This window comes from Apteryx rowi, unplaced genomic scaffold (assembly GCF_003343035.1).
Source record: "Apteryx rowi isolate R43461 unplaced genomic scaffold, aptRow1 scaffold_691, whole genome shotgun sequence".
Lineage (NCBI taxonomy): Eukaryota > Metazoa > Chordata > Aves > Apterygiformes > Apterygidae > Apteryx > Apteryx rowi.
Genome location: NW_020450973.1, coordinates 309,660 through 325,886, shown reverse-complemented (window position 1 = coordinate 325,886; position 16,227 = coordinate 309,660). Strand labels below are relative to the sequence as shown.

At 33.6% G+C, this 16,227-nt stretch overlaps 1 protein-coding gene across 1 annotated transcript in view; it reads right to left on the bottom strand.

The window, feature by feature from the left end:
- Window positions 1-16,227, bottom strand: part of LOC112975826 (ankyrin repeat and sterile alpha motif domain-containing protein 1B-like) — a gene marked incomplete at its 3' end in the record, with an annotated part of 178,553 nt that overhangs the window by 114,795 nt on the left and 47,531 nt on the right. The window contains exons 3-4 of the mRNA XM_026086400.1: window positions 13,819-13,975; window positions 2,688-2,984 (exon numbers count right to left, since the gene is read on the bottom strand). Coding sequence (XP_025942185.1) covers window positions 2,688-2,984; window positions 13,819-13,975 — 454 coding nt within the window. The remainder of the gene's footprint in view (window positions 1-2,687; window positions 2,985-13,818; window positions 13,976-16,227) is intronic.

Genomic DNA, 16,227 nt, shown 5'->3' with positions numbered 1-16,227 from the left:
CAGATTTGTATTGCCCACTTCTAAATAATTTCAGATTGAAGGATATTGGATAGACCTGGGAAATGAATAAAATGTGTGATTAATTCAATCAAAAATTAGATGCTGTCTATTATTAGTCCAAATATTTGCTATGATTAAAAATGCTTAGGGAGTACAGAAGAGAAAAATAAAATGGCTAAAGTAAACTTTGCATTTAAACAAATAAATATTTACAATTACAGAGAATGATAGCAGATAGGCTGCTTCTATAATTGTCTTTCTATATTCTGAGAGCTCTATACTGCTGATAAGCTGAGTTTATTTAACGTGTATGAATGTGTACTATTTAATTTACCACATGGGATTATATTTTGTATCTTGTTCTTTCCCAATCAGTGATGCAGAGCAATTTAATGAATATTAAAACAGCTGAGTTCAGTTTTAAGTAACAGGCTGATATTGTATGCTCTGTTCAGTTTAATGAGCTGACAGCAATCATCAACAAATAAGTTTTCAGAGGTTATAGAAATAGTAAATTAACAATATGTACAGAGCCAGCTTGGGAGTATGCTAAGATGCAGAATGAAAGGAACATATTGATGGAGAAAATGGATATTGCTGAGGAAATAAATAAATGTTATTTCCTTATGGCAAATAGGACAAACACAGAAGAAACAGAAGATGACCTAGTACAAATATACATATATATATATCCCCTGCCTAAGACTAAGAAAAAATAAGAATATGAATAACTTATAATAACTTAGAAGGACAAAAAAGAGAAATAATCCTAGGATTCTAGTGTAGATGGCAAACACCACAGTTACTAAGAGAATCTCTCATCTCTTCTTTAAAAGACATGTTATTGTACAAAGTTTGCAGCCACTATATATTTAAAAGACCAGTGAAAAAACTTTGGTATAACTATAGATAGAAACGGCTCAGGAAAATTCACAGTAGTGCTAAAATTATCTAGATTACATAAGAGGAAGAACATATTTCATAAAAGCATTGTGTAATATTCAACCCTCATGTAACCATCAGTTTGTAAGTTGCCATGACAGAGACTATTTTTCTTCAATTATTCTATTTCTTATGCATCAATTCAGGCATCAGTTCAGTTTCCTTCTGTTTTTTCCCCATCCATTTGCTAGAGACAGAAAGGAAATGTAGAAAAAATTATACATTTAGAAACATATATTGGAAGCATCTGTTATTTGTTGCTTTAGCATTAAACTTCTCTAACTTACTGAAGATGCAATAACAGTAAAGGACAGCTGAAACAGAAAGCAAGCACCTCACTTGCTACCAAAAAAAAATTAAAACCAAAATTCTTGCAGCTGGAGATGCAAGCATAATAGTAGACAAATACAAAAGTAGGCAAAGCACATAAAAAAGTGTTTCAGTTTGAAACAGTTTGAAGCAAATAACAATGCTAACTTAGAAGATACGGAGCTAATAAAAGTAGCAAAATAATTTTTATCACATTTTCATTTTGAAGGCATTCAAGGAATTCAATATCCATTTTTAATCTTAAAATGCATTGTTCATATTTTCTTTGTTTTGCTTGGGTTTTTTAATCTATCTTTTTTTTCCCACTTTGCATTCTTTTGCAGTAGTACAGTGCGAGGAATCCAGGTGTAATTTTTATATATAAAAAGGAATTATGTGTACCAAGGTGTTTGACTGAAATGTACCTAAAGCTTAAAATAGTTAGAAATCTTACTCAAAGTTCACCAGATTTATTAGAATACCTATTGATAAAGAATGCCTGGATGCGACTCTAGAATAGACATGACTATGTTTTTCTTAATTTGAAAATACACATAAAGCAGAAACCACCTTAATTTAAAGAATATTATCTTTGCCCAGACAGCAAGAAAGCTACTTTAAATCTGAAGATAAAAATACCTTTTAACCTAAAATTCAGTGCCGCCAATCAAACCAAGAGAAATTATAAGTACGAGGGAAGACTTCACACATAACAAAATCAGTTCCTTCTTCCTCTTTAATTAAAGGCTTGGACACTCTCTGCTATGAAGAAGTGGACATAAAATTTACTGCTCCTGTAACTTGCCTGTGTTCCCATCTATGCTGTCCCTTTTATTCAAAGTTATCCCGCTTACACCATTGTAACTTATTGTGCATAGCATTATATGCAGGAAATGGTGAATATGTTGGAGTCAGTAGTTGCAAGAGTGTATTGCTATAGAATTTTGTTTTAGAATTATACAGCAAGCATTAAAAAAGCAGAAAAATAAAAAGTATTAGCAGCTATAACTTTGCCTTTAGAATGGGATAACCCTGGGGAAATGAGATGTCACTCAAACATTGTTTCAGATTTTCATGCCCAGTTAAGTAAGGGCCACAGATTTAGCAAGTCAGCTTAGCTTCATTAAAGTCAATAGTGTTACTTATATCTATGTGGATTGTTGATATGAGTATCTACATCTATATGTCTCAAGACAGCATTAAAATATATGCTCAACTTTAAAGTCCTGGATCTTCCTTGAGATATAATATCCATTGGATGAACACATCACTTAGGTTGTAAAAAATGTCTGTTTTATATATCACCTTGCAGCATTTCTCACAAAGTCATTTTAAGTGTATTTTAAAAGAAAAATGTAAGAAGTTGTTTCATTTGAAACATATTCTAATGATAAAGGAATGAAAGGAAGAAGGGGAGAAAGAAATTGCACACTAACTTGGCAGCTGACATCCATTCCAGCCTCCAGAAGCACCTGTACAACAGCTTTGTGGCCATTACGTGCAGCGAGATGCAAAGGCGTGTGTTTCCTTGTATTACAGTTCATCAGGTTTGGATACGCTTTGATGATCATTTTTACGACTCGCAGACGCCCATAAAGTGCTGCCAGATCTAGAGGTGTTTCTAGTTTGTTGTTCCTTATTGTAGGGTCTGTTAGCTCTTCTAACAGAACAGCAACTACTTCTGAATGACCATATTGAGCTGCACAATGCAATGCTGTTTCATTTTCATTGTTCTGTTAAAACAAAACAAAATTGTCTGTTTAATCACACAATAGAACGGCTCTGCTTCTAAATTGCCTCTGTGAGATTACTGCAAATCTAGGGTATGCAATATAATATATGTTAATATATGTTAAATGCTTCAGAATGATTCCACTAATTTTTTACTAATAATGCAGTAATATCTCAGCTTTGTGGCCATCAAGCAGATCAGTTCCCCTGTGTGTTGACATTGTTCTCAATTCATTTTTTACAACATACACCAAAAAACGTTGTTGCCATTGATGATATGCTGAAACCTGTAACCTCTTTCTTGATTAAGCTGCTCCTGAAATCATAGTTCAGGGTCCTTCACTTAGAAATACCCAAACATTTAAGTCCCTATTGCCAGCAGAGTTGTTTTTAAATCATAGCAGTTTATTAATAAAACTGTAAAATGAAAATGTATCAAACATTAGGCTAGTTTCTTATATCACTATAAAAGTTAGTATCAAGACAACCATCAAACCTTGGGAGCAGGCAAAATAGATATTAGACTGAAGATATTAGAAAAACTTTGCCTATCACATAAGCAGGTAGTATTCCCAGAGCTCCAGAAAGACATATAAGTGCATTTTAAGGCATACCAATATTTGTATGCTGTGGGTTGTATGTGTTCTTGCTTTATAAACCCTCCAAAAAACCCAACAAGGTTCTTCGTCTTTCTCCAAAGACTATATAATAAACTTCCTACATTTCTGTGGGTTAAATGTATCCATACCCAGCTTCTAATAAATATTGGGAATAAGCAGTATCATCTTTAATTGTTTTTGCCAGTTTTGGCTGGACACCTACAATCCCAAACACACGAATAACTTCAGGCAGAGAGGAAGAATTAATTTATACAGAGCTCTCTGAATTCTGTCTGCCATTTATATTATTAATATATCTTTTGTAGTCTCTATGAAGACTTAAAATAGAGTAGATACTGTAAATTTAAAAGTACCTTCATTGAATGCTTCTTCTGTTCTATGATTTATAAAATTTTGCAACAGTTTTGAAAATGTAAAAGTAGCTAGGGTAAGAAAATCCATGTAGCATTGTAATATCTAGAAAGGGGGAAAGAGGGTATTTTTCTCTCCAGTAACAGTGTTTCTAATTTTATAATCAAGAACTTAAATCTCTGCTTTGTGGTTTTAATAACACTGCTCTCACTTTAATCTTGTCTTCTGATTTAAAATGACTCAGGTGAACCTAAGAGACAGAAGACACAGATCAATAACTTCAGATAAACTCATGTCGCAGATAAAGTCTTCAGGTGTCTGCAACACCACACAAGTTTGAGATCCCCAGAGACTGCAATATGTTTCCTGCTAAACTGCAAGTAATAGGTTGTAAAGTAGAACAGCCAAGAAAAAGAGAGACGTATCCACTGGCAGGTATTACCTGATGTCTATCTGAACACAAGAAAACACTTTACTGTGAGGGCGGTTGAACACTGGAACAGGTTGCCCAGAGGTTGTAGAGTCTCCATCCTTCAAGATATGCAAAACCCGACTGGACACGGTCCTGAGCAACCTGCTCTAGCTTGAGCAGGCAGGTTGGACAAGATGATCTCCAGAAGTGCCTTCCACCAACAACTATTCTGTGTTTCTGTGACTATGTAACTGATGAGTAATTGAATCGTGCATTATTCAGTCCACCACCATGGTCATTCCTCTATTACATAGACCATAAATTCAGCAAAAAATATGTGCTATCACAATACTACATGTCTGTGTCAATGATCTATCGACCACCTTTGATATGCTTTCTGTGCTCTAGTGACTTCTAATGTATCTTTTATACAAGACAGGGCAAAGCAATTTTTATGTACTGTGGTATACCCCAAATCACAAGCATAGTTTATTAGAATTTATTTGTAGAATTTATTAGAGTTTCTTTACAAAAGCACAAATTTTCAATATTTCATGGACAGGACTGCATAGAAATGAATAGTCAATTGCAGTCTAATTCCATGTACAATTACCACAATTATGTATGAAAATCAGATAATTGCACATAAAATGGCCAATTATGGTAATTTGTGCTTGCAGTTACTGTATTTGCATATGCAATGGAAATAGTTCCACAAAGAAATTAGATGTATAACTATATCCACGATCTGTGAGGTAAATAGCAAAATGCACATTTAACATACAATTATCAAACAGATAAACCTATCAATCAAATATATGCTTACATTTGAATTTTCTTCAAACATTTATGGATAATATATAAAGCATCTTGAATCTCATTCCAATACTCTGATATTGAGGTATAAAAATAATCTGATTAAATTTTCTAAGAAACATAAAGTTTAACTTGCCTATGGCCGCTTTCTGAAAATGTGCCAAATGGCCAACATTTCAACTAGAGATACACATACATAGAGACCAACCAGTTGAAATCCCTGTTGCTGTGTAGTAAACTGAAATTTACTCCATTTAAATAAAAAATATCCAGATGAATTTTCATGAAGCATATTTACAGAATGGTGTATTTTAAGACAGCGCTGAGCAAAAGAGCATCTATCATCTGAACAAAATATTATTATTTTCAAATGAATATTGTTGTACATTTTTGTATGGTTTATTTCTTTGCATATGCCAAAGTAAAACTACGTTTCAGTTTATGATAAATCAAACTGATTTGAAATTAAAAAGAATTTGGTATCATTGAAGTAGAATAGAAAAATCCAACGTGGACAAATACAATAATTAAATTACCTATGCATATGCAGTCAGAACAACTATTATATATTTTGTGTTATCAGGGCTGAGCAGTATTATCTAATTAAAACTTAATAATACAACAACCTTCCCTCCTTAAAATATAAAGGAATTGTCTACATTCATGAACAAAAGGCAGAATAATTTTTAACTCTCAAAGACAGAATTACAACCTGTTTAAATGCCCTCTAAATTTTTAATTTATATGCTTTGACAATCTAGCAGTGCCTACATAAAATAAATTGCCTTGGAAACAAGTCTTTTTCCTGAGAAGAGAGGATAGAGTTTTTAAGTAGGTTTTGACAGAGTCTGCCATCTTCAAATTTAGGAAACAAGGGAATGTCTAGCAGATAGATAGAATAGGTTCAAGCTTCCCAGTGAGATCCCTAAGATGTAGGAGACTATAACAGTTTATTTCCCGAACTGGGTAAAACACTGTCTTCCTCTTCTCATCTCCCATGGAAAGATGGACAGGAACTTCTCAGTCAGTGTTATGAACTTCCTCCTTAAGACATTTGTTTATAGAAGACACAGAGTAAAAAGAAAAAAAAACCCTGATATATGATGGGAAAAAAAACTTGATATTTTAAGGTTTGCAATTACATGATTTCCTTAATCTCAAAAATGCTGTTACTACAGACTTGACTAAATTGTGCAGACAAAGCTAACCCAGATGTAACTCCACTGATTTGAAGGTACTGTTTGCCCTCATATCTCTAAAATAGCTTATTATTTTGAACAAATATTTGGAAGACGTGAAAAATTGGTGTTGAAGAATTTAGCAACTATTTATTACTACTGGCTAAATTTTCGGTCTCAAATGTAAAAGGCTCTTTCTGGAGTACATAAAGTTCATGCATTAACACTCATTGAAGTGAGCAATTACTTTCCATGAAAATACAAATGTCTGCAAATAAGTTAACATTGTGTGATTAGATATTTCCAAACCTGATATCCAAGAGCAAGAAGAAATGGACTAGAATGCTGTTTGAAAATTCAGCTACTTATTACATGTTAGAAACTACAAGATAGACGCTAAGACTGAATGAGCCAAGAAAAAGAAATATCTAGGAAACAACAAAATAAGAGATACAAAATGTAAGACAAAGGGAGAAGAGTAGATCAATATTATGCAAAATAGCTTAAAATAGATGTCTTTAATATTCCTAATTAACAATATTTTAACCAAGTAGTTATTCATATGGCACAAAGGACCTATTTCAGAAATAAAGAAGGTATCTTCTGATTCATCCTTTAGTTTTTTGTAATTCTGTTTTTGGTTATTTGTCACATGGCTCTCTTCATGGGCATGGTCCTGACATTTTCTAGCCTTTCTCTAATTATGTTATCTTCCACGTACTGCCAGGACTCAGATTTCCATTGCTTCAAAACTGAATTGTGCCTTAACAGAATTGTATGTGGTCAGTAACGCAGGCTGTACAGCATTATTTAGCTACTAAAAATGCATACCACCAGAAATGCTACATCACATCTGAAGGTCTATTCATTAGTGGAGAGATTAGCAAATATGTTATATAGACAATTATTATAGCTTGCCAATCTGATAGGGAAGAGGTACAGGAGAGATCAAGGAAACAAATGGCTCTCATGAATATTACATAGGTCCTTTCAAAGCCTAACAACCAATAAACAGTGGGTATATTTATGATTTTTCCTGCACAGTTCTGTGGTCCATTATTTTTGCTAAACAAATTGTTAAGCTCTTAAAAGTCCATGCAAATATTGTACAAGCAATAATGACTATCAAGTAGTGATTTTACAGATCTTTCCAAAGAGCATTCGAATCCTTTATTATCTAAGCATTTTGATGATGAACTTGAAAAGACAAACTTCCTTTCTTTGCCACATAATCCCAAAATAAAGCAACTGAACAAGCGGGGTTTTTACGAGGAGCTGTGTGCTACTCTCTTAGTTATGAAAGAGAAGAACTGAAGTTAAGAAAGGAGAGAGCTGGAAGGACAGAGTTGAAAAAGTCTGTCTATAAATATACTCAGGAACAGTCTACTATAGAGAAAAAAAAGATGCACAAGACAAAGTCTTTAATGAAAGCAATACACAGAGAAAAAAAGAAAGGAAAGAAAAAATACAGCCAAGACAGAGAAAAGAATGATTTCAACATGGTCTTACTTCATCCATTTTAACAGGTCAGCTGTTTTCGCCTGAGAAGTTCCACCATTGTATGCTAATTCTTCTGAAAAAAATTAAGCAAGTTTGCCTGACTGATTCAGCAATGAGTATTTTATTGTACCTAATTACATCGGGAATCAAAGTGTTTTCCTGGATGTCTAAGGCAAGGGTTGAATAATCTTATAATAGAAACTCTAAACACAACCAAGGCTGAAAAGAACTCTTGGGAACAACGTTGTGACTTTACTGTGCATTCCCTTTGAGGTAGGGAATGAGTTTTTACATGGGACACAGATTTTTACAGTTTATATGGAAAAATAGCTAGTAAAATCCCTCTTCTTATCACACCTCAGCAATGGACCTGTCAAATTTGAAAGTCATAAAAGACATCTAAAGTCCATAAATTTCCTTATCAAATATCTCCTTAAAACACAAAACCAAGCGTACAGAAATTAGAATTTATGCACCCCTAACATTTACAGATATATTTTCAAATTTGATTTAAAAATCAAAGCTTTTAAGACAGACTAAATATTTTTTCTTTTACTCTCTGCTCCAACTGTAATTGTACAAGGCTGAAAAATTATTCAAAACTTACATTTGAAAATTTAGGAACTTATTGTTCACAGCTATCAGCTCTTTAAAAGAAGCTCTATATTTTTTCATTGGATGTGTTTCTCCCATTTTTGTTCGCTTTTTTTGAGTCACCATTCCTGCTCGAACTTCTCTCTCATGAGGTCTTGTCCTCTCGCAAAACAAGATTCTGTCCCTGTTTAAAGCTGATTTGCCAAAAGTCTAAAAATATTTTTTGACATATGGATACCCGATGTTTTTTACTACAGAAATGAGAATGGGTTTAATTGCAATCTCTAAAAGGAATTGCACTCGCATAAATAATGTTTCCAAGAAAAGGTAATATTTTTAATGAGAACAACCAAACACAAAAAGGCGTTTAGGCACAGAAGATCTTTTTTCAGCAGAATCTGAATGAGATTCTGAATGTGGCTTCTAGGGGTGCCAAAGTTGCCCACTGCAGCACGAATGCTGAAATAATGTAATTAACAAAAAATGGAGCAATTTGGCTTTGTGCAGAATCAAAAATGAACATAAAAAGTTAAACACATGGACAATTGCCAATAAAAGCAGGTCAAGTAATCAGTCAAGTCCAATGTTTCAATAACTTAGCCAAACTATTTTGAGATAGAAGTAGTTCACATGTATTTGCAACAGGATTGTAATAAAACTGCAAATATTTTACTTAAACTAGAAATATCAGTTGTAAGAAGAGAAATACTCACAAATAACTTAATTGGACTTCTCCATCCCTGTAGTACTACTATATTTCTCCACATTTCTCTTCTTTAGCTACAACAAATTCATACTGAAATTCTTTACTGCACACTGTTCAGCTCCCTGTCTATTTTTTCCTTCTCAGTGGAGTTTAAACCTCTTTATTCTAATCCCTAACGAAACAGAGAGCATGTTCTAATGAAGATCTTTACCATACAACACTATAATGACACATAAAGATGCCATTTTTCCTTAATTAAGAGAATACTTGGATTTACACAGTGAGATTTCTTCAAAAAAGAGATAATTTTTTGTGAAAGTTATTGGGCTAAATTCTGTCACAAGTTATCCAGTGCGAATCAGATGAAATCTACTGAATTTCCATTGAAATTTGCCTTTACTTATGTGTAAACATAATTTGAAAAGTAATTCTGTTATTTTGTTATTACTTTGAATATATGATTTCTTCAATTTACTGTTGAAATCAGATCAAATCAAAGAGATTGCCATTGCACTTTTTTTCTTCTGAAAGAGTATTCAAAATGAGAAAGAGTTGCACTAGAAATTCTGAAATTCATCTTCATGTTCTCTAATTTGAAGAAGAGAAAATACTATCAAAAGAAAATGATTGTTTCTGCAGACTACTTTGGAGCTGAATTTGTACTTCTGAAAGTCACTGAAGCGTCATTAAGAGAAGCATATAATGCCTATGGTTCATTTTGATGATTCAGTGAAGTCAGTAAATATGTTAGGTGTTAGGTATTTACATATTATTAATGCATCCAGAACTCTTTTCCCTCACATTTCAGAAGAAATGTCAAAAGGCATTAAGGAAATGTGAAAAAGGTGGAGTGTTTTTTAAGACAATTATGGTTTGATGCACTGAACAATTCTACAGTACATTAAACACATAAATGTAAGGAAAAATATGTGCTATTTGCAGAAAGAAAAACAGGCAGAGTCACAAAACAGAGAGGAACAACACCTAGAAATTTCAAAAGTGTTCACATGTTTTCCGTAATTTTTTTACTGTTCATATTCCTTCAATATATATTAAAACTATATTTTGAACCTGATATTTATTCCTGGTGTCATTCCTCTTTTTGTATAAGATGGTATTTTCATTCTTTCTTGCATTCATACTGAACACTACGTATTAAGTTATCTGTGACTCTTATTTACTGTGTATTAACTTTTGCTTTTGTATATATTAGGATTTGTTATCACTGATGTAATTTTATGATGGGAGTCGCCATAATAAATGTTTGCACTACCTGGATGTCATTACATAAACAAATATGTAAGTAGTTTGAGTTTTACAGTGTACACTTTCATTATATTTTGTATTCATTTACTAACAAAACTTGATCTCTTACTATCTACTTCATCTTCACTTTATAATTTATATATTTTTATCATTCTTCATCAATGAAGTTTAAACACTTACTTTTATAATTTCACCACATTTTGTAATTTTAAACATACATCCTGCATGTCAACTAAGACACCTCTATTAAACGATAATATAAATATTCTTACACATTTGTCATGCTGTAACCACCTTCTGTATGTAGAGTTGCCAGTCTTCATTTCACCACCCCCATAAAATAACTGTCATTTAACTGTTGGCCTCTTTACTGTTTTTTCAATTTTATGTAATAGGAACAGTAGGGGGCATTCAGAGCTTAAGATGCTAGATATGATCCGATGATGTTAGTTGATTGCATTTTAATTTACAGTATACCACATTAAATCCGTTAATTCATATAATATACAATTATGTATCATGAGCTTCTCATTTACTTCTTTGTTGTGTTGTTTAATATCACTTCTTTTTACTTAAGTTTTCAGAAGCATTTATTTTATATAGAATTTTAATAAAATACACGAAAAGCAAGGATATATTACAAATTAGTTGTAACAGTTTTAAATATTGAAAAAAATTATGTTCTTAAACTGAAAGCACAGAAATTGTTAACATGAGCCTTGTGAAAAAACAAGAAAAGAAGTCTGACTTCAGGATATTATTTGCTGTGGTGAGTAAGTGTCAGGAAACATAGCTATACTTCTCCCCAACACTCAAAAGGAAAAAAAAAAAAAAAAAAAAAAACCCGGTTTTCTGATAAACTGTAGCTTCTGCTCCACAGCTCTGAGGACAGCTAGGAGAGCTGTGTGGAGCCACCTGCCTCTCCTAGACCCTATCAGCAAATAAGTAAATGCCATGATGCTATTTCTCTCCTTAGGGAAACCTACAGACTCATAAAAATATACAGTATAGGTATTAGGGTGAGACACCACTCTGATGTTACTTGAGGATATGTGGGAGGAGGAGGCTTTATATCAATATGGCATTTCCCTCATCCCATGATATGGGCAATCATCTCCAGGGTAGGCTGCTATTTAGCAGGGGAAAGAGTAGGTGGTAACAAAGTGGTCTGCCCACTAAAGCTGGCTGTTGTCTAGGAACACAGGGGGATTCACAAGGTAAGGACTGTGTAAGTGTAAGTTTAACTCAATAGTTTAATATGACTTCAACTGCCTTTAGAGACTTAGGATCCAGTATCTATTGTGAGAATTGCTCATATATTTTGTATTACGAAGTGTTTGGATAAAATGCATAAACAGCAGTGGATTTGAAGACAAGAATCCAGAGCTTTCTTTTTTCAGTCAGTGGGCTGTAAAATCAGACTGATTTCTGCTTATTCGCTCCAGTGATCGAACCAGAGAGACTGGACAGCACACCTAATCAAGCAAACTTGGAGGTATATCTGGGATTGGGAAGAAGTAGGTTCGAATTTATTTTTCTCTTTTTGGTCTTAATGAAACATCTTTCTCACCATCTCTCTTTCTCAAGTTTCTTCATAGCTTCTAGTTTTCTATCAGTAGAATAGAAGGAATTTCTTCAAGAAAATGGATAACATGCAACCAGAATTCTTTTTTCTTAGCTACAGAAATAAAACTGAAAAAGGCTTTCCTTTGACAAAAAGATAATCTTGTAATTCAATTAGTATCATCCTATACACAACAGCTGATGAGAATGAGAAACTCTAAGAAACTCATAATCTGCAAATCAAACCACAGAATGACAAGTTTTATTTCTCATATTTTTTCTTGGATGAGCCAGGGCATAGGATTTCTCAGAATTTTATCATGCAGGTGGATTTTATTACTTGATTTTTCTTTACTTCCTGCACTAATACTCGATCCTCAGATTATAGTTATTGTATTGATTACAATAGCTAAGTGTATAACTTCAAGTATCGAATAGATTATTCAAGGAAAAGCTTCTCATGATGGTTAGAGTTTGCTATTTAGGTCTAACATTTCTTATTCTCATACAGTTTCCCTTCCTGCCACACTAATGTAGATACTGAGAGGGCAATTGATTTGTCTAAACAGAAGTGTAATTTGCCATTTGAGATGCTCCAGGGTGTCCTACCTGGAGGCCAGCAGCCACTGAAAAAGGACAGGGAAGGCCCAAACATCCTCTGTCATACATTGTGGCCCATGCAGATGTCTCAGTTGCAGCAGGGCATCTCAAAAGGTATTCTTTCTGTGTTTGGGCAACTGAATCCTGCCCTTACTTTTGGTCACCTGAATAACCCTGTTGGCTCCTGTGACTACACTGACTAGACCTCTGTGAAGTATAATGTTGCACATACAAGCACTGTAGACACGAAAATTTAGATCTGAATCTGGAGCTGACTCCCACCTTTGCATTCCAATAACTTTCTGATTACCCTGGCAAGTTCAATAGCTTACAGTTACTACTCTTATGTTTCATGGCCTACTGCCAATCTTCAAGCAGTTCCTTCTTAGCACCAAGAGCTAGATTCATGATCATATTTCACATAGTAGGAATCACTTTCTGCATGAAAATTTTCTCTGGTTTGTTGTGGTAATTGATAAAGATTCAGCTGACTATAGATGGCTTCAGTTTATAACTGCTTAATTTCTCTATTTCTAAATACTAATTCCAGAAATGGACCTTATAACATATACATATATAGAAAGAACATATATATACAGAATAAAAACAGAAGGTGTGCCTTATGTTTGACAACAGAATGTGACATACTTCTCCTACCCTTACTGTCATCATTTTTTGCTAGTATTTATATGCTCTTTCTGCTGTTTGTGCCAGACAAGTTCATCTATTTCCTTTTGGATAGTCCTTTTGGACATGTATATACACACTTATATGCAGACATGCAGTCCATGCAACTTTGTCATTCATGTCTGTACAGCTGTTCATTTATGGTACACTTAAAATATACCAAAAATATTAATTTTATCACAAAGAAATTGATATCTAATAAAGTAAAAAAGATGCAGCATTTATGTAAATTTACATTAGTATATACAATGCATTAGTTAGAGTATGCCTTCGTATGATTTTTTTGAAACAAACGGAAGTTTCTTGACACTCCTTAAATATAATATCCTTTAGGTCAGTGCCCTTCCAGAAGAAATAAAACTTTCATACCTTGTAAACATACATCTTGTATGTTTACTATGGAAGGTTTTCTAAGTCTTGGAGAAGAAATTACTAGAACCATGGAAAATATATTTTTTTTCAATCTGGCTATGAATTTGCCAGACCTAAAGAATATATGCTGCTGTTTTCTGATGATGTAACAAATACTTTTAATTGTTTCACCTGTTCATTCACTCTGGAGTGTGATGGCCCGTGATGGATGAGAATCTTCACAATGTCTACATCTCCTCTCCAAGCAGCCAAGTGAATAGGAAAATAACCTTTATTATCTGCCACGTTAGTTGATGCTTCATACTGAAGTAATTTGAGAACTATATCCCTGGAAAACAGGAAGTAAAACTAAAAATTGACAGAAAGTTATTTTATTAAGTTGTACATGAATATATATGTATTACCAAAATTTTTTCTCTCAATAACAGAAATCTGTAATTCAAGTGAAACTGATATAAAAATTAATAGTAATCATTTCTAAAAATGAAATAGATAGATAGTAAAATATAGCTAAAATGTTCTTAATTGCAATGATGGAGTAACGGGATTACTTCTTAAGAATACTCATCAACAATATTGTCATCCATTCTCTGAATCTGTTCCTTTCAACAGGACCATCTGACCACAGAATCTTTTTTTAAGTACTTGCCAGTAAAAGGCAACGTGCACATCCCTCAAGACTTACATTCCAGGGACTAAAAGTAGAAGTACTCTATCCCCATACTTGCTGAGTTCAGGAGGCAGGAAGATAAAAGGCTAGATTTATGGACACAGTTCTTGAAGTAAAGCTTAAAAGTACCAATTTTTCTTCTTCTTTATGGCATTGTCTCAATATGTTTCTTTAGAAGAAATAATTTAATGATGATCTACTTATATATATACTACCTTCTATGGAAATATGGCTTCTCTTTTGCTTTCCAACAACCAGCTTCCTGAGAGCAGTGAGAAAAAGAGTGACCTTACTATTTGAATTTATATTATATTCCTTTTAGTATTTTCAGTGTGGCTTACCATACATTAAAATGAAAGATTAGTATAAGCTGGTATGTTGCATCTCTGATTTTTAAGCATTATCCTGTACTTACTTCAAAAGAAGTTAAAATAAAAATCAGCTGTGTGGTATTACCATTGGTTAGCAAGTATGCCAGAAAGCACATCAATTTTGTCTTATCTCTCAGTTTGTCTTCCCATAGTATGACAAAGTCAGGTCTCATTAATTATAAGTTATTATAGTTAATAGTAATAATATAATAAACTATTAAGTTAATGGCATCTACAATCCAGTGTGGGCAGTTCTAGGCAAGTTTTTGCTGAATATGAGAACACTAGCTCTTTATTTACTGATTTGGCTCCAAAAAATTGGGGCAGGGAGGGAAGGGCTCAATGGCTAGAGCTACAAAGTAGTTTAAAAGGGACATAAATCACAGGAAACAAAACCTGAACCAAATGGGAAAAAACAGCAAAAAAACCTCCACAACTAAAATCTGTAGATAATAATGATACAGAGCAACTATCAGGAATAGTAGTTCAGAATTTTCTTCAGTCAGATAATACTATCTATTTGTTTCAAAGAACTCCATCAATTTTTACAAATTTTATCAGAAAAGCCTTCCCAGATCTGGAATTGGATTTCAAATCAAATCTGGTAAAAACATGACACAGCGTACCCCAGAATAGCTGGCTGAAGAGTGCACACTAATTAGGAATTTGGAAAACTTAGATTTCAATCCCCTGTTTGCAAGAATCAACCTGCAAAATAGAACCTAGGTCTCCTTCCTCCTTCAAGAATGCTCTGACCTATCACAGCCCTCTAGAGTGGGTCTTTTTCAGTGTTCCTTCAGAACTTTCATTTTGTAGAAATAAATTAGAGAGAACAGAAGACTGAGAGTCCTTAGCTCAGTAATTGGGCAACTCACTTGGGAGGGGAGATTGAGATTCAAATCCCTGCCCCAGATATAATTTAATTACTTATATAAAGTAGAATAGCTTCAATAAGAGAGAGAACCACTCTAGAATAACCAATGAGGAAGGAATTCATCATATGCAATGATCAAGCAGGGACTTGAACAGTGGTGTACAACACCACAAATGACTGGCTAAGGTCATTGAGCCCCCTGTTCTCACTTCTACTTTTTTTTTTTTTCCAAAAAAATCTTTGAAGCTCTCAAGTTCATCCTAATGTGAAATGGGAAAAATTAAAATCCCCAAAGCTTCATAGGACAAACCACTTCTATTCAACCTATAAATTTTGGTGTGTCAGGAACTGCTGCATATCCTGCTGTATGGGTAAGAGGTCACAGCAGAGCACTATAACCTTTTCAAAAGCTGCAGTTTAATCTGCTGCTGTACACAAGTTCACATCTTGAAGTTCTCTCTGACTTCAGTAGAAATTTGGCCAATATTGTGTTTGAGAATAGCACTTGGCTGTTGTATGTTTTGGAATTTAGCATTTTAGATTGCTAGGATTCACTTGAAATTTGTGATAGGTTCAGCCTTATATAGATATTTTTACTCTGCTGGGTAACTATTGGATTACACTCAGGATTAAATGTATTAAAAACTGTTTCAGTATATCTAAAG